We start from the raw sequence: 26,629 nt of genomic DNA, 5'->3' as shown, positions 1-26,629 counted from the left end.
TTCGTTAAGAAATGTAATTTATAAAAACCTGTACAGGATAATTAGATTCAGATTAATTACAGAGGTCAGAATGTAATACACACACAGGTGGTGGGGATGCCAGCGGTGGTCCACTATACCAGCCCTAGACAGGAGAAGCTCCTAGACTGGCTTCCCTAGGTGGGGGGGGGGGGGGGGGGGGTGCGCCTCATTCTCTTCTAGCTGAGACCATCTGACAGCAGCAGCATAATTATTACACATAAGAGATATCCATCCTATTGGCAGAGTATTAAATCACTGGATATGGGGGGGGGGGGGGGGGGGGTGTGTCACACTGCAAAGGATCATGGGAACCAGAACCAACATCACCGCGTGGCAATAAAATACTTTAGGTGCAGACACAAATGTACGTCGGTCAGTCACAGAGGGGAGGGTTGCGGGCACTGCCCAGTGGGTGATTGGGTCAGGCGGTCTCAGACGACCACCGCTGTAGTGCAGACCGGCCCCTGCTCTTGCACTGAGGGAGTTGGAGTAGAATCCGCCATGCTTCCAAACGATGGCGATGGCCGTAGCAGGGGGGTGCGCTCGTCGTCACCATCTGCGGCAGCATCCCCCCCGCCCTCCGAGTCCGAGTCATCGTCCGAACGCAGGACGCGGTGTTTGCAGACGGGACAGCTCTTCTTGGTCTTCGTGAGCCAGGGGTCCACACAGCTGCTGTGGTACGCTGCAAAGACAGAGGACGCTCAGACCGGGGGTACAGCGTGACACCCCAATACACACACACCGGGGGGTCCACACAGCTATGTGGTACACTGCAAAGACAGAGGACGCTCAGACCGGGGGTACAGCGTAACACCCCAATACACACACACACCGGGGGGTCCACACAGCTGCTGTGGTACGCTGCAATGACAGAGGACGCTCAGACCGGGGGTACAGCGTGACACCCCAATACACACACACCAGGGGTCCACACAGCTGCTGTGGTACGCTGCAAAGACAGAGGACGCTCAGACCGGGGGTACAGCGTGACACCCCAATACACACACACCGGGGGGTCCACACAGCTGCTGTGGTACGCTGCAAAGACAGAGGACGCTCATACCGGGGGTACAGCATAACACCCAATACACACACACACACACACACACACACACACCGGGGGTCCGCACAGCTGCTGTGGTACGCTGCAAAGACAGAGGACGCTCAGACCGGGGGTACAGCGTGACACCCCAATACACACACACCGGGGGTCCACACAGCTGCTGTGGTACGCTGCAAAGTCAGTAGGTGTTCAGACCGGGGGGTACAGCGTAACACCCCAATACACACACACACACACACACACCGGGGGTCCACATAGCTGCTGTGGTACGCTGCAAAGACAGGAGAAACTCAGACCGGGGGTACAGCGTAACACCCCTATACACACACACACACATACACCGGGGGTCCACACAGCTGCTGTGGTACGCTGCAAAGACAGAGGACGCTCAGACCGGGGGTACAGCGTGACACCCCAATACACACACACCGAGGGTCCACACAGCTGCTGTGGTACGCTGCAAAGACAGAGGACGCTCAGACCGGGGGTACAGCGTGACACCCCAATACACACACACCGGGGGTCCACACAGCTGCTGTGGTACGCTGCAAAGACAGGAGACGCTCAGACCGGGGGTACAGCGTAACACCCCAATACACACACACCGGGGGTCCACACAGCTGCTGTGGTACGCTGCAAAGACAGGAGACGCTCAGACCGGGGGTACAGCGTAACACCCCAACACACACACACCGGAGGTCCACACAGCTGCTGTGGTACGCTGCAATGACAGAGGACGCTCAGACCGGGGGTACAGCATGACACCCCAATACACACACACACCGGGGGTCCACACAGCTGCTGTGGTACGCTGCAAAGACAGAGGACGCTCAGACCGGGGGTACAGCGTGACACCCCAATACACACACACCGGGGGTCCACACAGCTGCTGTGGTACGCTGCAAAGTCAGTAGGTGTTCAGACCGGGGGGTACAGCGTAACACCCCAATACACACACACCGGGGGGGTCCACACAGCTGCTGTGATACGCTGCAAAGACAGAGGACGCTCAGACCGGGGGTACAGCGTGACACCCCAATACACACACACCGGGGGTCCACACAGCTGCTGTGGTACGCTGCAAAGACAGAGGACGCTCAGACCGGGGGTACAGCGTAACACCCCAATACACACACACACCGGAGGTCCGCACAGCTGCTGTGGTACGCTGCAAAGACAGGAGACGCTCAGACCGGGGGTACAGCGTGACACCCCAATACACACACACCGGGGGTCCACACAGCTGCTGTGGTACGCTGCAAAGACAGGAGACGCTCAGACCGGGGGTACAGCGTGACACCCCAATACACACACACCGGGGGTCCACACAGCTGCTGTGGTACGCTGCAAAGATAGGAGATGCTCAGACCGGGGGTACAGCGTGACACCCCAATACACACACACACACACCGGGGGGTCCACACAGCTGCTGTGGTACGCTGCAATGACAGAGGACGCTCAGACCGGGGGTACAGCGTGACACCCCAATACACACACACCAGGGGTCCGCACAGCTGCTGTGGTACGCTGCAAAGACAGAGGACGCTCAGACCGGGGGTACAGCGTTACACCCCAATACACACACACTGGGGGCCCACACAGCTGCTGTGATACGCTGCAAAGTCAGGAGACGTTCAGACCGGGGGTACAGCGTGACACCCCAATACACACACACACACACACACCGGGGGGTCCACACAGCTGCTGTGATACGCTGCAAAGTCAGGAGACGTTCAGACCGGGGGTACAGCGTAACCCCTCCACACACACCAGGGGACCAGCATTACAACCTAATATACACACACTGATACTACAATGTAGCAAATTTATTACACAATAAAAGCAAGAATAAAATACATTAAAATGAACCAATTGGTGCAAAAAATGACAAAGATAAATAGAGACTGGACCCAATTATAGTCACCAATGATGGAAGGTAATGAAACCTGCTCTGATCCAGAAGAATTGGAGGGAGTCCTTTACGGCCACTTGAATGGTGTCCTGAAGCGGAGATGTTTTTAATGGACTACAACCGATGGCAAGAGTGGAATTAGCCTGATCGGGAGTCCCGCTGATGTAGATGGTCAGGTATCCAGACAAGGAATATTGGCTTGAGACTCTTAGAAAGGTCGGCTTTCGATCAAAAATTTTTTAGCAGGTGGGGCAATCCTTAGTGCAGATGGAGGTCTTAGAGGTGATGTGGGTCCAGGCAAGGGGTCTCACCAACGCGTTTCGCAGTTCTCAGACTGCTTTGTCAAGGTGTCTGTTTGGGTCAATGGGAGCCATTTTTATACCTGACTGCCCATGTGTTGATTTGCATACCACATTGGTTCAAAGTACAAAAATACATAAAAACACTGAATAGAGTTACTCGGAGACAAAAGGCATTGAACATAATTATATATTGGTGATTAGGTGGCTGTTTTAATTCAAATGTAAGTCAAAAAACGTATTTATAAAACAAATAATGTATAAAGCACTTCCGGGTTATTACTCGGTCATCACTGATGTGACAACTTCCGGTTTGGTGCTGATCGTTTAAAAAAAAACTATTGTAAGGACATACGGTAGTGATAAAACTTATAATGTGTTTATTTAGAGTGTGGCTAGTATACAAGGTAATGGCCCAGTTACTCACATATATCCTGTAGCTGTGAAAGCGTGATATTTGTGTAGATCGCAGAAACCGGAAGTGACGTTACGCCCGGCCTTAGTCGGTGCGCACGTCACTTCCAGTCCTGTAGTGTACCAGTCCAGTTGCCATGGGTACCTGGTTAGATCGGAAATGACGCTACGCCAAGCTTCAGTGCACACGTCACATCCGGTCCAGCTATATTACAGCCTGATTGTGGTACATATTTCCGGCTGGCTGGAACGCAATATGCGTGTCATATTAAGCGCTCATTATTTCCGGATATCGCTTCTCGCGTGTGTGTTGTCTTGGCAACACCTGCAAGTTCATAAGTATATATTGCGTCCGGAGTGTGGCGCTTTGGTGGACGTAGTCATGGCAACTAACAGGGAATAGTGAAGCACAAATAGTTTTTTATGTGTCAAACATCTATTCACATATATACAATGGAAGTATAGATTATATTTTACCTATGGTAACTTTTTCTCTCAGATGAGATTCAGGAGACTACAACGTTATGAGAAAATATATATACATAAATAAAAAGGGGATACATAACATAATGATAATGATGGCATAAGAGACATACTTTATACACAGGTATTAGCAGAAAATTGTATGCATGCATATAAGATGTATCTTCGATTGTATCTTCGATGGTTATCACAGATTAGGAATCAATAATCATATCAGATGTATACTTAAATTGAACAATAAGGGTCTATATTCTACAATGCAGATACCAGGATAAAAAATAATAATAATAGAAATAGATCTAATACCTAGAAATGACAGTTGGATCAGGGTAATAGCCTTTTTGGTACCGCTATCATTAAAAGGAATCATTTCAATATATATGTGTCTATAATTGAATGATACCTTAAACATTTGTGGTTTCAAAAAAAATGTCCTTACAATAGTTTTTTTTAAACGATCAGCACCAAACCGGAAGTTGTCACATCAGTGATGACCGAGTAATAACCCGGAAGTGCTTTATACATTATTTGTTTTATAAATACGTTTTTTGACTTACATTTGAATTAAAACAGCCACCTAATCACCAATATATAATTATGTTCAATGCCTTTTGTCTCCGAGTAACTCTATTCAGTGTTTTTATGTATTTTTGTACTTTGAACCAATGTGGTATGCAAATCAACACATGGGCAGTCAGGTATAAAAATGGCTCCCATTGACCCAAACAGACACCTTGACAAAGCAGTCTGAGAACTGCGAAACGCGTTGGTGAGACCCCTTGCCTGGACCCACATCACCTCTAAGACCTCCATCTGCACTAAGGATTGCCCCACCTGCTAAAAAATTTCTGATCGAAAGCCGACCTTTCTAAGAGTCTCAAGCCAATATTCCTTGTCTGGATACCTGACCATCTACATCAGCGGGACTCCCGATCAGGCTAATTCCACTCTTGCCATCGGTTGTAGTCCATTAAAAACATCTCCGCTTCAGGACACCATTCAAGTGGCCGTAAAGGACTCCCTCCAATTCTTCTAGATCAGAGCAGGTTTCATTACCTTCCATCATTGGTGACTATAATTGGGTCCAGTCTCTATTTATCTTTGTCATTTTTTGCACCAATTGGTTCATTTTAATGTATTTTATTCTTGCTTTTATTGTGTAATAAATTTGCTACATTGTAGTATCAGCGCTGCTTCACTTTTTATTTAAACGCCCTTTTTTCCATCTGGGAGCTGACTACTCCCTTAAGCAGCAGCTATTTGACTAAACCACCCCTGGCAAGCGCTCCATACCAACCTCGGTTGGTCTCTCTTTTTCCTAATATACACACACACTGGAGGACCAGCATGACACCCCAATACACACACACACCGGGGGTCCACACAGCTGCTGTGTTACGCTGCAAAGACAGAGGACGGTCAGACCGTGGTACAGCGTAACCCCTCCACACACACACACACCAGGGGACCAGCATTACAACCTAATATACACACACACTGGAGGACCAGCGTAACACCCTAATATACACACACCGGGGGACCAGCATAGCACCCCAACACACACACACACACACACACACTGGGAGACCAGCGTAACACCCTAATACACACACACCGGGGGACCAGCATAACATCCTAATACAGACACACACACACACCGGGGGACCATCTTAACATCCTAATACACACACACGCACACACACCGGGGGACCAGCATAATATCCTAATAGACACACCAGGGTACCAGCGTAACACCCAAATATACACACACACACACCGGGGGACCAGCATAACATCCTAATACACACACACACACCGGGGGACCAGCATAACATCCTAATACACACACACACACACACACCGGGGGACCAGCATTACACCCTAATACACACACGGGGGGTGCATAACACCCCAGTACACACACACACCGGGGGACCAGCATAACACCCCAATACACACACACGGGGGTACTAATACACACACACCGGGGGAACCAGCGTAACACCCTAATACACACACACCGGGGACCAGCATAACACCCTAATATATACACAAACGCCGGGGGTCCACACAGCTGCTGTGGTACGCTGCAAAGACAGAGGACGCTCAGACCGGGGGTACAGCGTAAGTCCCCGATACACACACGGGGTGTAACGCTGTACCTCCTAATAGACACACCGGGGGACCAGCATAACACCCCAATACACACACACACACACACCGGGGGACCAGCATAACACCCCAATACACACACACACCGGGGGACCAGCATAACACCCCAATACACACACACACACCAGGGGACCAGCATAACACCCCAACACACACACACACCGGGGGACCAGCATAGCACCCCAATACACACACACACCGGGGGACCAGCATAACACCCCAATACACACACACACCGGGGGACCAGCATAGCATGCACATTCCCAATACACACACACTCCGGGGGACCAGCATAGCATGCACATTCCCAATACACACTCCGGGGGACCAGCATAGCATGCACATTCCCAATACACACACACACACCGGGGGACCAGCATAACACCCCAATACACACACACACCGGGGGACCAGCATAGCACCCCAATACACACACACCGGGGGACCAGCATAACACCCCAATACACACACACCGGGGGACCAGCATAGCATGCACATTCCCAATACACACACACACCGGGGGACCAGCATAGCACCCCAATACACACACACCGGGGGACCAGCATAACACCCCAATACACACACACCGGGGGACCAGCATAGCACCCCAATACACACACACACCGGGGGACCAGCATAGCATGCACATTCCCAATACACACACACACCGGGGGACCAGCATAACACCCCAATACACACACACACCGGGGGACCAGCATAGCACCCCAATACACACACACCGGGGGACCAGCATAACACCCCAATACACACACACCGGGGGACCAGCATAGCACCCCAATACACACACACACCGGGGGACCAGCATAGCATGCACATTCCCAATACACACACACACACCGGGGGACCAGCATAACACCCCAATACACACACACACCGGGGGACCAGCATAGCACCCCAATACACACACACCGGGGGACCAGCATAACACCCCAATACACACACACCGGGGGACCAGCATAGCACCCCAATACACACACACACCGGGGGACCAGCATAGCATGCACATTCCCAATACACACACACACCGGGGGACCAGCATAACACCCCAATACACACACACACCGGGGGACCAGCATAGCACCCCAATACACACACACCGGGGGACCAGCATAACACCCCAATACACACACACCGGGGGACCAGCATAGCACCCCAATACACACACACACCGGGGGACCAGCATAGCACCCCAATACACACACACCGGGGGACCAGCATAACACCCCAATACACACACACCGGGGGACCAGCATAGCACCCCAATACACACACACACCGGGGGACCAGCATAGCACCCCAATACACACACACACCGGGGGACCAGCATAGCATGCACATTCCCAATACACACACACACCGGGGGACCAGCATAGCACCCCAATACACACACCGGGGGGACCAGCATAGCATGCACATTCCCAATACACAGCTGGCAGCTCAGAGTCAGGAGAGCGTTTCCCTCATGCGATTATGCTGGGGATAGATATGGTTCCTGGTACATCGGTAGCAGACTTACCGTGAGAACACGGAAGGACACGCAACTTGTCACCTTCCTCATACTCCTCCAGACAGATGGCGCACACGTCATACCCGTCCCCTGACACACAATAGGCCACATATTAATTATAACATCCTTACCTGCACAGCTGCCCCTTACCCTGCGCTCCAGCAATCAGTGCCACTCCAACTGTATGCCCCGTTACCATTCTGCTGTCAGGTGACTTCCCCAGCAGTTGGAGTGGCATGGGTTGCCTCGCACGTCACACACAGCGGTGAGGTCCCAGCCCGGTGCAGGTTATTACTGTGGAAAGTTTGGATACTATTGGTGGAGATAAGGAGGCTGCGTGGAGGGATTGCAGTCACTGATGGTATGGAGACCAGAGCATTGACACCAGACACACCCACCATGACGTCTATGGGGAGGTGAGAGGACCAGAGAACACCCGACACGCCCGTCTCCAGGACGTCTATGGGGAGGAGAGAGGACCGGAGACTGCCTGGCCTTACCGTTCACCGTGCCTGCTTCACCACTCCCCCTGCCTGGCCTTACCGCTCAGCCTGCCCGTGCCTGGCCTCCCCACTCCCCCTGCCTGGCCTCACCGCTCACTGTGCCTGGCCTCACCGCTCTGCCCTGCATGGCCTTACCGATCAGCCTGCCAGTGCCTGGCCTCGCCGCTTCCCCTGCCTGGCCTCGCCGCTCCCCCTGCCTGGCCTCGCCGCTCAGCCTGCCAGTGCCTGGCCTCATTGTGCCTGGCCTTGCCGCTCCCCCTGCCTGGCCTCACCACTCCACCTGCCTGGCCTTACCGCTCAGCCTGCCCGTGCCTGGCCTCCCCACTCCCCCTGCCTGGCCTCACCGCTCACTGTGCCTGGCCTCACCGCTCTGCCCTGCATGGCCTTACCGATCAGCCTGCCAGTGCCTGGCCTCGCCGCTTCCCCTGCCTGGCCTCGCCGCTCAGCCTGCCAGTGCCTGGCCTCATCGTGCCTGGCCTTGCCGCTCCCCCTGCCTGGCCTCACCACTCCCCCTGCCTGGCCTTACCGCTCAGCCTGCCAGTGCCTGGCCTCACCGCTCACCGTGCCTGGCCTCACCGCTCACCGTGCCTGGCCTCACCGCTCCCCCTGCCTGGCCTCACCGCTCAGCCTGCCAGTGCCTGGCCTCACCGCTCCCCCTGCCTGGCCTCACCGCTCCCCCTGCCTGGCCTCACCGCTCCCCCTGCCTGGCCTTACCGCTCAGCCTGCCAGTGCCTGGCCTCACCGCTCCCCCTGCCTGGCCTCACCGCTCCCCCTGCCTGGCCTCACCGCTCAGCCTGCCAGTGCCTGTCCTCACTGCTCCCTCTGCCTAGCCTCACCTGTAACTCCCCCCTTTGCAAGAGCATATAATCCCTGGCATGGTGTATGTACCCCCCTGGCACACAGCATGCAATTCCTGACATCGAGCATGAAATATGAAACCCTTGGCATCAAGAATGAAACCCATAGCAACGAGCATGTAGGCAAGCAGTACTTATATGTAACCGGCTTAACGGCGTGTGGTATTATATATAGTGGGCATTACGGTGTTTGGTATAACATGTAATGTGCATTACGGTGTTTGGTATAACGTGTAATGGGCATTACGGTGTTTGGTATAACGTGTAATGGGCATTACGGTGTGTGGCATAACGTGTAATGGGCATTACGGTGTGTAGCATAACATGTAATGGGCATTATGGCATGTAGTATACTATGTAATGGGTGTGTGACGTGTAATCGGCATGATGTTGAAAATTATTGGCGCGCACGGCCCATGTTTTCCCTCCTTTACAAAAAATGTGTTGAGTCCTGGCATAACGTGTAATAGTGATGTATGGCGTAACATGTAATGGGCATCACGGTGTGTGGCATAACGTGTAATGGGCATTACTGTGTGTGATGTAACATGTAACTGGCATTATGGTGTGTGAACAATCAAAAATAAAACTGAAGCAAAGGTTAAAAAAAACCATAAGGTGGGTCAAGGGGTGGAGCTGGGTGCGGGTCAGTGGGTGGGCTGTGGGTGTGTCAATGGGCGGGCCACTGTCTGGGAATCTCTCAACACAAAGGTGGTAACCCTACCCATACACCCAGGCATGTTACTCATCTGCGTATATATAGTAAGTACACCACTGCCCGCTCCCACCCAGGTCACCCCATACTCACCTTTCTTAAACTTATGAATGGGGATCTTCTTGAGCTGGTCCTTGGACAGACGGTTCCTGCGCAGCTTCTTCCTGTGCTGGACGCATCGCGCCACCTGGGAGGAGACAGAAACCGCGCAGTCAGTAACACACGGAGGGGCTCTATAGCTTATACAGGGGTCCAGCTGTGGAACTACAAGTCCCAGCATCTCTTACCAAATCGGCACCTTTACATCCAGCTGGATAGCACAGGATTATAATTGGCACCAGCTGTGGAACTACAAGTGCAGACACAGCGCCTGGCACAGGACAGAACAATACAGAGATCAGGAGAGCGAGGCCTAGACAATGGTCGGGCACCGTGTCTGGTACACGGAACACACCTTATCTGACAGGTAATGTTACATGTAGATAAGAGATGCCTGACACGCAGTGACAGCACCTACTCCCTTATCCCCATCTCAGTGGCTGCACTGCCCCCTGGAGGCCAACAGCATGCTTACAGGGGAGGGAGAGACCCAAGTCCACTGCATTAGCTGCCTGTAGTTACACACAGTAATACTCCACCAGCGCAGTGCACACTGCTATTAAAGCAAGCCACACAGCCATAGACAACGACAGCAGCAGTGCTCACCACACAGCCATAGACAGCGACAGCAGCAGTGCTCACCACACAGCCATAGACAGCGACAGCAGCAGTGCTCACCACACAGCCATAGACAGCAACAGCAGCAGTGCTCACCACACAGCCATAGACAGCAACAGCAGCAGTGCTCACCACACAGCCATAGACAGCGACAGCAGCAGTGCTCACCACACAGCCATAGACAGCGACAGCAGCAGTGCTCACCACACAGCCATAGACAGCAACAGCAGCAGTGCTCACAACACAGCCATAGACAGCGACAGCAGCAGTGCTCACCACACAGCCATAGACAGTGAGAGCAGCAGCGCTCACCACACAGCCATAGACAGTGACAGCAGCAGTGCTCACCACACAGCAACAGCAGCAGCACTCACCACACAGCCATAGACAGCGACAGCAGCAGTGCTCACCACACAGCCATAGACAGCAACAGCAGCAGTGCTCACCCCACAGCTATAGGCATCAACAGCAGCAGCTGCACTCACCACACAGCCATAGACAGTGACAGCAGCAGCACTCACCACACAGCCATAGACAGTGACAGCAGCAGTGATCACAGCACAGCCATAGACAGCGACAGCAGCAGCGCTCACCACACAGCCATAGACAGGGACAGCAGCAGTGCTCACCACACAGCCATAGACAGCAGCAGTGCTCACCACACAGCCATAGACAGCAACAGCAGCAGCACTCACCATACAGCCATAGACAGTGACAGCAGCAGTGCTCACCACACAGCCATAGACAGCAACAGCAGCAGTGCTCACAACACAGCCATAGACAGCAGCAGTGCTCACCACACAGCCATAGACAGCAGCAGTGCTCACAACACAGCCATAGACAGCAACAGCAGCAGTGCTCACCACACAGCCATAGACAGCAACAGCAGCAGTGCTCACCCCACAGCCATAGGCATCAACAGCAGCAGCAGCGCTCACCACACAGCCATAGACAGTGACAGCAGCAGCACTCACCACACAGCCATAGACAGTGACAGCAGCAGTGATCACAGCACAGCCATAGACAGTGACAGCAGCAGTGCTCACCACACAGCCATAGACAGCAACAGCAGCAGCGCTCACCACACAGCCATAGACAGCAACAGCAGCAGCACTCACAACACAGCCATAGACAGTGACAGCAGCAGTGCTCACTACACAGCCATAGACAGCAACAGCAGCAGTGCTCACCCCACAGCCATAGGCATCAACAGCAGCAGCAGCGCTCACCACACAGCCATAGACAGTGACAGCAGCAGCACTCACCACACAGCCATAGACAGGGACAGCAGCAGTGCTCACAACACAGCTGTAGACAGCAACAGCAGCAGTGCTCACCACACAGCCATAGACAGCAGCAGTGCTCACAACACAGCCATAGACAGCGACAGCAGCAGTGCTCACAACACAGCCATAGACAGCAACAGCAGCAGTGCTCACCACACAGCCATAGACAGCAGCAGTGCTCACAACACAGCCATAGACAGCAACAGCAGCAGGGCTCACAACACAGCCATAGACAGCAGCAGTGCTTACTACACAGCCATAGGCATCAACAGCAGCAGCAGCGCTCACCACACAGCCATAGACAGTGACAGCAGCATTGCTAGTAGCACAGCCATAGACAGCAACAGCAGCAGCACTCACCACACAGCCATAGACAGTGACAGCAGCAGCGCTCACCACACAGCCATAGACAGCGACAGCAGCAGCGCTCACCACACAGCCATAGACAGCGACAGCAGCAGCGCTCACCACACAGCCATAAACAGTGACAGCAGCAGCACTCACCACACAGCCATAGACAGCAACAGCAGCAGCACTCACCACACAGCCATAGACAGCAGCAGCACTCACCACACAGCCATAGACAGCAACAACAGCAGCAGTGCTCACAACACAGCCATAGACAGCAACAACAACAGCAGCACTCACCACACAGCCATAGACAGTGACAGCAGCAGCACTCACCACACAGCCATAAACAGTGACAGCAGCAGCACTCACCACACAGCCATAGACAGCAACAACAGCAGCACTCACCACACAGCCATAGACAGCAACAACAGCAGCACTCACCACACAGCCATAGACAGTGACAGCAGCAGCACTCACCACACAGCCATAAACAGTGACAGCAGCAGCACTCACCACACAGCCATAGACAGTGACAGCAGCAGCACTCACCACACAGCCATAGACAGTGACAGCAGCAGCACTCACCACACAGCCATAGACAGTGACAGCAGCAGCGCTCAGCCATAGACAGTGACAGCAGCAGCGCTCACCACACAGCCATAGACAGCAACAGCAGCAGCACTCACCACACAGCCATAGACAGTGACAGCAGCAGCACTCACCACACAGCCATAGACAGCAACAACAGCAGCAGTGCTCACAACACAGCCATAGACAGCAACAACAACAGCAGCACACACCACACAGCCATAGACAGTGACAGCAGCAGCACTCACCACACAGCCATAAACAGTGACAGCAGCAGCACTCACCACACAGCCATAGACAGCAACAACAGCAGCACTCACCACACAGCCATAGACAGTGACAACAGCAGCACTCACCACACAGCCATAGACAGTGACAGCAGCAGCACTCACCACACAGCCATAGACAGTGACAGCAGCAGCACTCACCACACAGCCATAGACAGTGACAGCAGCAGCGCTCAGCCATAGACAGTGACAGCAGCAGCGCTCACCACACAGCCATAAACAGTGACAGCAACAGTGCTCACAGCACAGCCATAGACAGCAACAGCAGCAGCGCTCACCACACAGCCATAGACAGTGACAGCAGCAGTGCTCACAGCACAGCCATAGACAGCAACAGCAGCAGCGCTCACCACACAGCCATAGACAGTGACAGCAGCAGTGCTCACAGCACAGCCATAGGCAGCGACAGCAGCAGCGCTCACAGCACAGCCATAGACAGTGACAGCAGCAGTGCTCACAGCACAGCCATAGACAGTGACAGCAGCAGTGCTCACAGCACAGCCATAGACAGTGACAGCAGCAGCGCTCACCACACTGCCATAGACAACGACAGCAGCAGCACTCACCACACAGCCATAGACAGTGACAGCAGCCCCAGGTTGGAGGAACTCACCATCACACCGCACATGACCAGGATAATAATGGCCACCACCGCCACGAAGGGGATGAGATAGTACTGCAGGTTGAAGGAATACTCCGGGATGAGGAAGACGTGGGCACTGTGGGGAGAGAGAGATTATATAGCGCAGTCCAGACGCCGGGCGAGCAGCGGGGGTCACATGATTCCTCACCTGTCATAGTAAGAGAACTGGTTGAGCAGACGCTTCCCTGCACTCTCACCGGTGAACACAGAGGGGATGGTGATCTGGCTGTACGTGTGCTCTGCAGGAGAGAGGGGAGCGTGACACCAGGGCACACACAGCAAGCGGGCACCGAGACCGCGACGGGCACTCACTCACCTTCATTCCCCGCCATATTCAGCAGATTCTCCGAATCAACATTGTGCACGATAGCAGCATCGTATCCCGACAGCTGTGCATGCAGGACCTAGGCCGGAAACAGGCACATGATCACCCTGCAGGGGGAGGGGCCAACGTACAACTATGTCACCCTGGGGAGGAGTTATTCTGTCACTGTGTCACCCTGCAGGGGGAGGGGCAGGCCTATAGCTCCCTTCTGTCTGTGTCACCCTGCAGGGGGAGGGGCGGGCTCACAGCTCCCTTCTGTCTGTGTCACCCTGCAGGGGGAGGGGCAGGCTCACAGCTCCCTTCTGTCTGTGTCACCCTGCAGGGGGAGGGGTAGGCTCACAGCTCCCTTCTGTCTGTGTCACCCTGCAGGGGGAGGGGCAGGCTCATAGCTCCCTTCTGTGTCACCCTGCAGGGGGAGGGGCAGGCTCATAGCTCCCTTCTGTGTCACCCTGCAGGAGGAGGGGCAGGCTCATAGCCCCCTTCTGTCTGTCACCCTGCAGGGGGAGGGGCAGGCTCATAGCTCCCATCTGTCTGTCACCCTGCAGGGGGAGGGGCCGGCTCATAGCCCCCTTCTGTCTGCATCACCCTGCAGGGGGAGGGGCGGGCTCATAGCTCCCATCTGTCTGTGTCACCCTGCAGGGGGAGGGGCCGGCTCATAGCTCCCTTCTGTCTGTGTCACCCTGCAGGGGGAGGGACAGGCTCATGGCTCCCTTCTGTCTTCGTCACCCTGCAGGGGGAGGGGCGGGCTCATAGCTCCCATCTGTCTGTGTCACCCTGCAGGGGGAGGGGCGGGCTCATAGCTCCCTTCTGTATGTGTCACCCTGCAGGGGGAGGGGCCGGCTCATAGCTCCCTTCTGTATGTGTCACCCTGCAGGGGGAGTGGCCGGCTCATAGCTCCCTTCTGTATGTGTCACCCTGTAGGGGGAGGGGCAGGCTCATAGCTCCGTTCGGTCTGCGTCACCCTGCAGGGGGGAGGGGCAGGCTCATAGCTCCCTTCTGTCTGTGTCACCCTGCAGGGGGAGGGGCAGGCTCATAGCTCCGTTCTGTCTCTGTCAACCTGCAGGGGGAGGGGCGGGCTCATAGCTCCCTTCTGTCTGTGTCACTCTGCAGGGGGAGGGGCAGGCTCATAGCCGCCTTCTGTCTGTGTCACCCTGCAGGGGGAGGGGCAGGCTCATAGCTCCCATCTGTCTGTCACCCTGCAGGGGGAGGGGCGTGCTCATAGCTCCCTTCTGTCTGCGTCACCCTGCAGGGGGAGGGGCTTGCTCATAGCTCCCTTCTGTCTGTGTCACCCTGCAGGGGGAGGGGCCGGCTCATAGCTCTCTAGTGTCTGTTACCTTAATATCAAAGTTGCATTCATATCTCCGTATGAGTGCAATGAACACGGTCTTGTTGGCAGTGGCAGGTGGGGGTGCGATGGGCACGCAGGCATTTGTAGGCTCAGCTAGGATGACGTAGCCCTGCAGAAGAAGTACAGAAGTATGTGATATTATAATGTAGTAATAAATAACCAAACCTGACCACAGAGCGGAATATAAGCAAGTGGCTCTTTGCTGACCACCCTGATAATCCCTGAGCCCCTATGGACATCCCGCTAAGCAGGAGCGCACAGTGGTCAGCACTGCAGCTGCCACCGCCATACAAGCAGCCATATGTGGCCTGCTTGGTAAGGTCTGATCAGTGCTCAGAGATGTGTGGCTCCAATGACCAGGACGCTCAGGGGGAGGGGCCCTGACAACCCTATCAGCAGGTCCGTCACACACCATGTCAGAGGGGGAATGGTTACAGACACGGGCGGCGTGCCACGTGGGTGTATGAAGGCCACGGAATGGAGTGGTCCAGCACAATGATAACTGGCTGCAGGTAGCAGTATAACAGGTTTAAGTACATAACGGCTGCGGGGGCGGGAGACCATGGGCTGGGCGGGAGGGAGGAAGCTCACAGGCCGAACATCTGCACTACAGAAATACAAAATGATAATAATTACCCTCAGTCCTTCTATTGGCAGCTGGGAACCAAACAGAGAAGGAAGATCCTCAAACACCTGCGGCTCAGTAACATTCTTATCTGAGTACTGAAAGAGACAAAAACATATCACTGCTGACCCTGTAATATATATATATATATATATATATATATCCTGTGTGTGTGTGTGACACGTATCCCATCAGAGGGGACACTGACCCCATAACTTATAGGTATCTTGTGTGTGTGTGTGTGTGTGACACTATTATCCCATCAGAGGGGTCACTGACCCTATAACTTATTGGTATTCCCTGTGTGACACTATTATCCCATCAGAGGGGACACTGACCCTATAACTTATAGGTAACCTGTGTGTGTGTGACACTTTTATCCCATCAGAGGGGACACTGACCCCATAACTTATAGGTATTCTGTGTGTGTGTGACACTTTTATCCCATCAGAGGGGACACTGACCCCATAACTTATAGGTATCCTGTGTGTGTGACACTATTACCCCATCAGAGGGGACACTGGCCCTATAACTTATTTGTTTCCTGTGTGTGTGACACTATTATCCCATCAGAGGGGACACTGACCCTATAACTTATAGATATCCTGTGTGTGACACTATTATCCCTTCAGAGGGGACACTGACCCTATGACTTATAGGTATCCTGTGTGTGTGACACTATTATCCCATCAGAGGGGACACTGACCCTATAACTTATAGATATCCTGTATGTGACACTATTATCCCATCAGAGGGGACACTGACCCTATAACTTATAGGTATCCTGTGTGTGTGACACTATTATTCCATCAGAGGGGACACTGACCATATAACTTATAGGTATCCTGTGTGTGTGTGACACTATTACCCCATCAGAGGGGACACTGACCCCATAACTTATAGGTATCTTGTGTGTGTGTGTGTGTGTGTGTGTGTGTGTGTGTGTGTGACACTATTATCCCATCAGAGGGGTCACTGACCCTATAACTTATTGGTATTCCCTGTGTGACACTATTATCCCATCAGAGGGGACACTGACCCTATAACTTATAGGTAACCTGTGTGTGTGTGACACTTTTATCCCATTAGAGGGGACACTGACCCCATAACTTATAGGTATTCTGTGTGTGTGTGACACTTTTATCCCATCAGAGGGGACACGGACCCCATAACTTATAGGTATCCTGTGTGTGTGACACTATTACCCCATCAGAGGGGACACTGACCCTATAACTTATTTGTTTCCTGTGTGTGTGACACTATTATCCCATCAGAGGGGACACTGACCCTATAACTTATAGATATCCTGTGTGTGACACTATTATCCCATCAGAGGGGACACTGACCCTATAACTTATAGGTATCCTGTGTGTGTGTGTGTGTGACACTATTATCGTGTGTGTGTGTGTGTGTGACACTAATATCCAATCAGAGGGGTCACTGACCCTATAACTTATAGGTATCCTGTGTGTGACACTATTATCGCATCAGAGGGGACACTGACCCTATAACTTATATGTATCCTGTGTGTGTGTGTGGTACTATTACCCCATCAGAGGGGACACTGACAATTTAACTTATAGGTATACTGTGTGTGTGTGTGTGTGTGTGTGTGTGTGTGTGTGACACTATTATCCCATCAGAGGGGTTACTGACCCTATAACTTATAGGTAACCTGTGTGTGTGTGACACTTTTATCCCATCAGAGGGGACACTGACCCTATAACTTATAGGTATCGTGTGTGTGTGTGTGTGTGTGTGTGTGTGTGTGAGAAACTTGTATCCCATCAGAGGGGACACTGACCATATAACTTATAGGTATCCTGTGTGTGTGTGTGTGACACTATTACCCCATCAGAGGGGACACTGACCATATAACTTATAGGTATCCTGTGTGTGTGTGTGTGTGTGTGTGTGTGACACTATTATCCCATCAGAGGGGTTACTGACCCTATAACTTATAGATATCCTGTGTGTGACACTATTATCCCATCAGAGGGGTCACTGACCCTATAACTTATAGGTATCCTGTGTGTGACACTATTATCCCATCAGAGGGGACACTGACCATATAACTTATAGGTATCCTGTGTGTGTGTGTGTGTGTGTGTGTGTGTGACACTATTACCCCATCAGAGGGGACACTGACCATATAACTTATAGGTATCCTGTGTGTGATTTACACTATTATCCCATCAGAGGGGTTACTGACCCTATAACTTATAGGTCCTCTGTGTGTGTGTGTGTGTGTGTGTGTGTGTGTGTGTGTGACACTATTATCCCATCAGAGGGGTCACTGACCCTATAACTTATAGGTAACCTGTGTGTGTGACACTATTATCCCATCAGAGGGGTCACTGACCCTATAACTTATTGGTATTCCGTGTGTGACACTATTATCCCATCAGAGGGGACACTGACCCTATAACTTATAGGTATCCTGTGTGTGTGTGACACTTTTATCCCATCAGAGGGGACACTGATCCTATAACATAGGTATTCTGTGTGTGTGTAACACTATTATCCCATGAGGGAACACTGACCCTATAACTTATAGATATCCTGTGTGTGACACTATTATCCCATCAGAGGGGTCACTGACCCTATAACTTATAGGTAACCTGTGTGTGTGACACTATTATCCCATCAGAGGGGTCACTGACCCTATAACTTATTGGTATTCCGTGTGTGACACTATTATCCCATCAGAGGGGACACTGACCCTATAACTTATAGGTATCCTGTGTGTGACACTTTTATCCCATCAGAGGGGACACTGATCCTATAACTTATAGGTATCCTGTGTGTGTGACACTATTATCCTATCAGAGGGGTCAATGACTCTATCAATTATAGGTATCCTGTGTGTGTGTGACACTATTATCCCATCAGAGGGGACACTGACCCTATAACTTATCAGTATCCTGTGTGTCAATGACACTATTATCCCATCAGAGGGGACACTGACCCTATAACTTATAGGTATCCTGTGTGTGTGTGACACTTTTATCCCATCAGAGGGGACACTGATCCTATAACTTATAGGTATTCTGTGTGTGTGTGTAACACTATTATCCCATGAGGGAACACTGACCCTATAACTTATATGTATCCTGTGTGTGTGACACTATTATCCCATCAGAGGGGTCACTGACCCTATAACTTATCGGTATCCTGTATGTGTGACACGATTATCCCATCAGAGGGGACACTGACCCTATAACTTACATGTATCCTGTGTGTGTGACACTATTATCCCATCAGAGGGGTCACTGTCCCTATAACTTATAGGTATTCTGTGTGTGTGTGACACTATTATCCCATCAGAGGGGACACTGACCCTATAACTTATCGGTATCCTGTGTGTGTGAGACACAATTATCCCATCAGAGGGGACACTGACCCTATAACTTATAGGTATCCTGTGTGTGTGTGACACTATTATCCCATCAGAGGGGTCACTGACCCTATAACTTATAGGTATCCTGTGTGTGTGTGTGTGTGTGTGTGTGCGACACTATTATCCCATCAGAGGGGTCACTGACTATAACTTATAGGTATCCTGTGTGTGTGCGACACTATTATCCCATCAGAGGGGTCACTGACCCTATAACTTATAGGTATCCTGTGTGTGTGCGACACTATTATCCCATCAGAGGGGTCACTGACCCTATAACTTATAGGTATCCTGTGTGTGTGTGTGAAACTATTATCCCATCAGATGGATCACTGACCCTATAACGTGTAGGTATCCTGTGTGTGTGACACTATTATCCCATCAGAGGGGACACTGACCCTATAGCTTGTAGGTATCCTGTGTGTGTGACACTATTATCCCATCAGATGGATCACTGACCCTATAACGTGTAGGTATCCTGTGTGTGTGTGACACTATTATCCCATTACTAGTACATACAGCATCTGTGACAAGCTCAGTATGACAGCAGATACATAGTCTTACCGCATATATGAATGAGTGGGAGACTGGTGTGCTAAGGAGAATTAATAGCAGTGATCCGAAGATGTTGTACTGAGGGGGTATCCGCCCCATCTCGAGTATCAAACCTTTTGAGAAAATATTGATAGGAAATGTTGGGTAAGGAATGGGATCATTAGAGTACTACATAGAAAATATTGATCAGGAAATGTTTGGTAAGTAATGGGAACATCAGGGTACTAATACATAGAGACACAGTATGACTGAGCACATAGGGTGGGGGGAGGCCTTTTGTCACCTTTTGGCCCCAAAATTGCTGGGCTTTGAGTCTCGGGATTGGAGTTTTTTATCCCGGGATTAGCAGTCTTATGCCAGGCAGCTGCTGAGTTCCCTGATCAGACGCTGGCCGGTTGCTCCTCTCTCCGGCTTTGTGTGACGTGATCAAAGCTCAGTCTGCGCAGCCCGTTGGCCGCACTGCCAACCAGCCGCTGCTCCGGGAACCTTGCTGCACCGCCAACCAGTTACCTCTTCCGGAACCCCGCAGCCCCCCCGCCGTTCAGCAGATGCTCCCGGAACCCTGCTGGCACCACCAACCAGCCATTGCTCCTGAACCCCGCCGATCAGCCACCGCTCCCAGAACCCCACTGAACCATCTACCAGCCGCCGCTCCTGTAAACTCTGCTGCACCTCCGCTCATGGCCGCACCATGCGATTTGGGGGAGGGGGCTTTTTATTTAATTAGGGATGACAATCCTGAATCCCAGGATTAAAAAAATGCCCTGTGATTGGCATCCCTAGTTCACCAAAGAAGAATCCTCTAACGTTCCCCCAGATGTCTGGGATTCGGCCTTTGGGTCGCCATTGCCTACACTGACATAGATTAAATGTAAAGTTTTTTTAATAAATTTTTGGTACTTGTTTCCTAGCATGGCGCCCACGATTTTAATTGTATGACATCGGGTCTGAAAAGTCGGTAGCATTGCATGCGATGCGACGCGATCGACCCGATTTTTACATTGGACCCAATGTTAAATGCCCCCCAGACCCCATTTTTAATTGTATACCCACCGTGATGGGTAATTACTATGTCAAATGCCCCCCCCCCCATTGTTACCGCTATGCCACGATCAACGCCAACCCGAAGCGTGGCGAGCGAAGTGAGCCCCGCGAGGGGAAGCGCATTACTTCACACGTATTATGCGTCCGCTCGCCACGCTTCGGGCTCGCCACACTATATAAAATCAACTCCACGTGGATAGTGGGGGTATGAAAAGGTTGGAGGGCGCGTACCTCCGCCCCTCGCGGACTCGCTGCGCTTGCAAAGCGATTCGGGTTGGCATTCATCGTGGTGTGGCGTTAACAATGGGGGGGGGGGGGGGGGGGATTTGAAATAATAATTAACCATTATGGTGGGTATACAATTAAAAATCGGGTCTGGGGGGCATTTAACATTGGATCCAATGTAAAATCGGGTGTCAGGTACAACTTAACATTGGGTCCAGTTGCAAAATCGGGTCAGTCACGTCACATCATTATAATGGCATGCGATGCAACCGATTTTTCATTGTACGGGTAACGTCTTTGAATGTTAAAAATTGGGTCAGTCGGGTCTGATCGGGTCCCATCGCATACCTTAAGTTATGGTATGCGATGGGACCCGATGGGCGCCGTGCTAGGAAACAACTACCGATTTTTTTTTTTTTAGCATTTGGAATATGATTGGGAGCGGTAACGTGCAGCGGGCACAGCGGAGCGTGGCGAGGGCACTCATTATAGGACCACGTGATTAAATGTAAAAATGGACACAAAAAAACTCATGTCAACTATTTTTATGTCAACCTTTTGTCTATGTCGACCTGGGGCATGCTGACATTTGGTGTAGACCTATTGGCCACATAGCGGGGATTCACGCACATTAACACTGGGGCGCAGTGATGGGGGTACACAGGGTATAGGGGCAGAATAGGGTATGGGGGTACAGTACACGGATAAAGGGGGCAGTAGAGGGGAGCTCTACAGTACAGGGATATAGGGGAGGGGTACAATACAGGGATACAGGGGTACAGTACAGGGGGTGTAGGGGAGGGGTACATTACAGGGATACAGGGGGATAGTACAGGGGGTGTAGGGGAGGAGTACAGAGATATAGGGGTACAGTACAGGGTATATAGGGGAGGGGTAAAGTACAGGGGATATAGGGGAGGAGTACAGTACAGGGATACAGTGGTACAGTACAGGGTATATAGGGGAGGGGTACAGTACAGGGGGTGTAGGGGAGGAGTACAGTACAGGGGGTGTAGGGGAGGGGTACAGTACAGGGGATATAGGGGAGGGGTACAGCACTGGGGTACAGTACAGGGGGTGTAGGGGAGGGGTACAGTACAGGAGATATTGGGGAGTGGTACAGTACAGGGTATATAGGGGATGAGTACAGTACAGGGGATATAGGGGAGGAGTACAGTACAGGGGGTGTAGGGGAGGAGTACAGTACAGGGATATAGGGGAGGAGTACAGTACAGGGATATAGGGAGGGGTACAGTACAGGGGATATAGGGGAGGAGTACAGTACATGGGGTGTAGGGGAGGGGTACAGTACAGGGATATAGGGAGGGGTACAGTACATGGGATATAGGGGAGGAGTACAGTACAGGGGATATAGGGAGGGGTACAGTACAGGGGATATAGGGGAGGGGTACAGTATAGGGGGAAAGTACAGGGGAGGAGTACAGTACAGGGATATAGGGGAGGGGTACAGTACAGAGGATATAGGGGAGGGTTACAGTACAGGGCTACAGTACAGGGATATAGGGGAGGGGTACAGTACAGGGGATATAGGGGAGGAGTACAGTACAGGGATATAGGGAGGGGTACAGTACAGGGATATAGGGAGGGGTACAGTACAGGGGATATAGGGGAGGAGTACAGGGGATATAGGGAGGGGTACAGTACAGGGGATATAGGGGAGGGGTACAGTATAGGGATATAGGGGGAAAGTACAGGGGAGGAGTACAGTACAGGGATATAGGGGAGGGGTACAGTACAGAGGATATAGGGGAGGGTTACAGTACCGGGCTACAGTACAGGGATATAGGGGAGGGGTACAGTACAGGGGATATAGGGGAGGAGTACAGTACAGGGATATAGGGAGGGGTACAGTACAGGGATATAGGGGAGGAGTACAGTACAGGGATATAGGGAGGGGTACAGTACAGGGGATATAGGGGAGGAGTACAGTACAGGGGATATAGGGGAGGAGTACAGTACAGGGGATATAGGGGAGGGGTACAGTACAGGGACATAGGGGTACAGTACAGGGGATATAGGGGAGGAGTACAGTACATGGGGTGTAGGGGAGGGGTACAGTACAGGGATATAGGGAGGGGTACAGTACATGGGATGTAGGGGAGGAGTACAGTACAGGGGATATAGGGAGGGGTACAGTACAGGGGATATAGGGGAGGGGTACAGTATAGGGATATAGGGGGAAAGTACAGGGGAGGAGTACAGTACAGGGATATAGGGGAGGGGTACAGTACAGAGGATATAGGGGAGTGTTACAGTACAGGGCTACAGTACAGGGATATAGGGGAGGGGTACAGTACAGGGGATATAGGGGAGGAGTACAGTACAGGGATATAGGGAGGGGTACAGTATAGGGGATATAGGGGAGGAGTACAGTACAGGGATATAGGGAGGGGTACAGTACAGGGGATATAGGGGAGGAGTACAGTACAGGGGATATAGGGGAGGAGTACAGTACAGGGGATATAGGGGAGGAGTACAGTACAGGGGATATAGGGGAGGGGTACAGTACAGGGACATAGGGGTACAGTACAGGGGATATAGGGGAGAAGTACAGTACATGGGGTGTAGGGGAGGGGTACAGTACAGGGGGTGTAGGGGAGGAGTACAGTACAGGGGATATAGGGGAGGGGTACAGTACAGGGGGTGTAGGGGAGGGGTACAGTACAGTGATATAGGGGAGGGGTACAGTACAGGGGGTGTAGGGGAGGAGTACAGTACAGGGGGTGTAGGGGAGGGGTACAGTACAGGGGGTGTAGGGGAGGAGTACAGTACAGGGATATAGGGAGGGGTACAGTACAGGGGATATAGGGGAGGGGTACATTACAGGGATATAGGGAGGGGTACAGTACAGGGGATATAGGGGAGGGGTACATTACAGGGACATAGGGGTACAGTACAGGGGATATAGGGGAGGAGTACAGTACAGGGGGTGTAGGGGAGGGATACAGTACAGGGGGTGTAGGGGAGGAGTACAGTACAGGGATATAGGGGAGGGGTACAGTACAGGGGGTGTAGGGGAGGGGTACAGTACAGGTATATAGGGGAGGGGTACAGTACAGGGGGTGTAGGGGAGGGGTACAGTACAGGGATATAGGGGAGGGGTACAGTATAGGGATATAAGGGGGGTACATATGAGGGGTCTCACCAGTGGAGATGTCTCTCAGTGGTTACATCCTCGGCTGTCTCTCCCTCAGGGTCAGTCAGTATCTGTGTGTTTTCCTATTCTGGCTCCGCCCCGGGACCGTCCATATCCGGCTCCTCCCCCCAGCACAGGGATAATGGTAGCGGCCATATCACTGACGTCATCCGGTCATGTGATCGCTGCTGATAGTGATGATAATAGCCAGGAGGGAGCGTGCGCCACTGTACCTGACCCTGAGCCTCTGCGTTATACACCCTGTGCCCCCATCCCCTACCCCACACACCCTGTGCCTCCATCCTCTGCCCCCCACACACTGTGCCTCCATCCTCTGCCCCACACACACTGTGCCTCAGGCTCCATCCTCTGCCCCACACACCCTGTACCCCCATCCTCTGCCCCACACACCCTGTACCCCCATCCTCTGCCCCACACACCCTGTGCCCCCATCCCCTACCCCACACACACTGTGCCTCCATCCTCTGCCCCACACACACTGTGCCTCAGGCTCCATCCTCTGCCCCACACACCCTGTGCCCCCATCCTCTGCCCACACACCCTGTACCCCCGTCCTCTGCCCCATACACCTTGCGGCCCCATCCTCTGTCCCACACACCCTGTGCCCCCATCCTCTGCCCCACACACCCTGTACCCCCATCCTCTGTCCCACAAACCCTGTACCCCATCCTCTGCCCCACACACCCTGTGCCCCCATCCACTGCCCCACACACCCTGTACCCCCATCCTCTGTCCCACACAACCTATACCCCGATCCTCTGCACCACACACCCTGTACCCCCGTCCTCTGCCCCATACACTGTGTGGCCCCATCCTCTTCCCCACACATGCTGTGCCCCATCCTCTGCCCCACACACCCTGTGTCCTCATCCCCTGCCCCACACACTGTGCCCCCATCCCTTGCCCCACACACCCTGTGCCCCCATCCCCTGCCCCACACAACCTGTGCCCCCAACCTCTGCCCCACACACCCTGTGCCCCCATCCTCTGCCCCACACACCATGTACCCCCATCATTTGCCCCATACATGCTGCGGCCCATCCTCTGCCCCATACACGCTTGTGCCCCATCCTCTGCCCCATACACCCTGTGCCCCCAGCCTCTGCCCCATACACCCTGCGACCCCCATCCTCTGCCCCACACACCCTGTACCCCCATCCTCTGTCCCACACACCCTGTGCCCCCATCCCATGCCCCACACACCCTGTACCCCCAACCACTGCCCCACACACCCTGTGCCCCCACCCCCTGCCCACAAACTGTACCCCCATCCTCTGCCCCACACACCCTGTACCACCATCCTCTGCCCCATACACGCTGCGGCCCCATCCTCTGCCCCATACACGCTGTGCCCCAGCCTCTGCCCCATACACTCTATGGCCCCCATCCTCTGCCCAATACACGCTGCGGCCCCATCCTCTGCCCCAGAAATGCTGTGCCCCATCCTCTGCCCCACACACCCTGCAACCCCATCCTCTGCCCCATACACGCTGTGCCCCATACACACTGTGCCCCATCTTCTGCCCCATACACACTGTGCCCCATCTTCTGCCCCACACACCCTGCGCCTCATCCTCTGACCCACATACCCTGCCCTATGCCCCCATCCTCTGCCCTATACACCCTGTGGCCTTATTTTCTGCCCCACACACCCTGCGCCTCATCCTCTGACCCACACACCCTGCGCCCCACACAACCTGTACCCCCATCCTCAGCCCCACACATCCTGTGCCTCTATCCACGCTGTGCCCCACGCACCCTGTACCCCCATCCTCTGCCCCACACACCCTGTGCGCCATCCTCTGCCCTAGACACCCTGTGCTCTTATTTATTTAATGATGTATTTATTAATAGTGTCTTATATAGCAGCAGATTCCGTTGCGCTTTACAGTAGGAGACAGTGATAAAACAAACTGGGTAACAACAGACAGTCAGAGGTATGAGGGCCCTGCTCGCAAGCTTACAATCTGTCTATTCTCTGCCCCACACACCCTGTGCCCCCATCCTCTGCCCTATACACCCTGTGCCCCTATTCTCTGCCCCACACACTGTGCCCCCATCCTCTGCCCTATACACCCTGTGCCCCTATTTTC

The 26,629-nt window shown here is 52.9% G+C and overlaps 1 protein-coding gene across 1 annotated transcript; it reads right to left on the bottom strand.

The window, feature by feature from the left end:
- RNF167 (ring finger protein 167) lies at positions 1-24,661 on the bottom strand. Its single transcript, XM_083185793.1, has 10 exons — positions 24,525-24,661; positions 20,099-20,202; positions 16,149-16,235; positions 15,499-15,621; positions 14,156-14,243; positions 13,988-14,078; positions 13,810-13,915; positions 10,061-10,154; positions 7,902-7,982; positions 1-703 (listed from the first exon to the last, which is right to left on the bottom strand). The coding sequence occupies exons 2-10, from the start codon at positions 20,186-20,188 to the stop codon at positions 453-455; spliced, it is 1,011 nt and encodes a 336-aa protein (XP_083041919.1). The 5' UTR covers positions 20,189-20,202; positions 24,525-24,661; the 3' UTR covers positions 1-452.
- Between the last annotated feature and the right edge of the window lie 1,968 nt (positions 24,662-26,629).

Source organism: Crinia signifera, chromosome 4 (assembly GCF_055691185.1).
Source record: "Crinia signifera chromosome 4, ASM5569118v1, whole genome shotgun sequence".
Lineage (NCBI taxonomy): Eukaryota > Metazoa > Chordata > Amphibia > Anura > Myobatrachidae > Crinia > Crinia signifera.
The sequence above is the reverse complement of the archived record's forward strand: the minus strand, read 5'-3'. Positions and strand labels throughout refer to the sequence as shown.

Coding starts and splice junctions, on each gene's coding strand:
- RNF167 (XM_083185793.1), bottom strand. CDS start 20,188: ATGGGGCGGATACCCCCTCAGTACAACATCTTCGGATCACTGCTATTA. Junction 16,236..20,098: donor CCCACTCATTCATATATGCG/GTAAGACTATGT, acceptor TGTCTCTTTCAG/TACTCAGATAAGAATGTTAC. Junction 15,622..16,148: donor TGCCAATAGAAGGACTGAGG/GTAATTATTATC, acceptor CTTCTTCTGCAG/GGCTACGTCATCCTAGCTGA.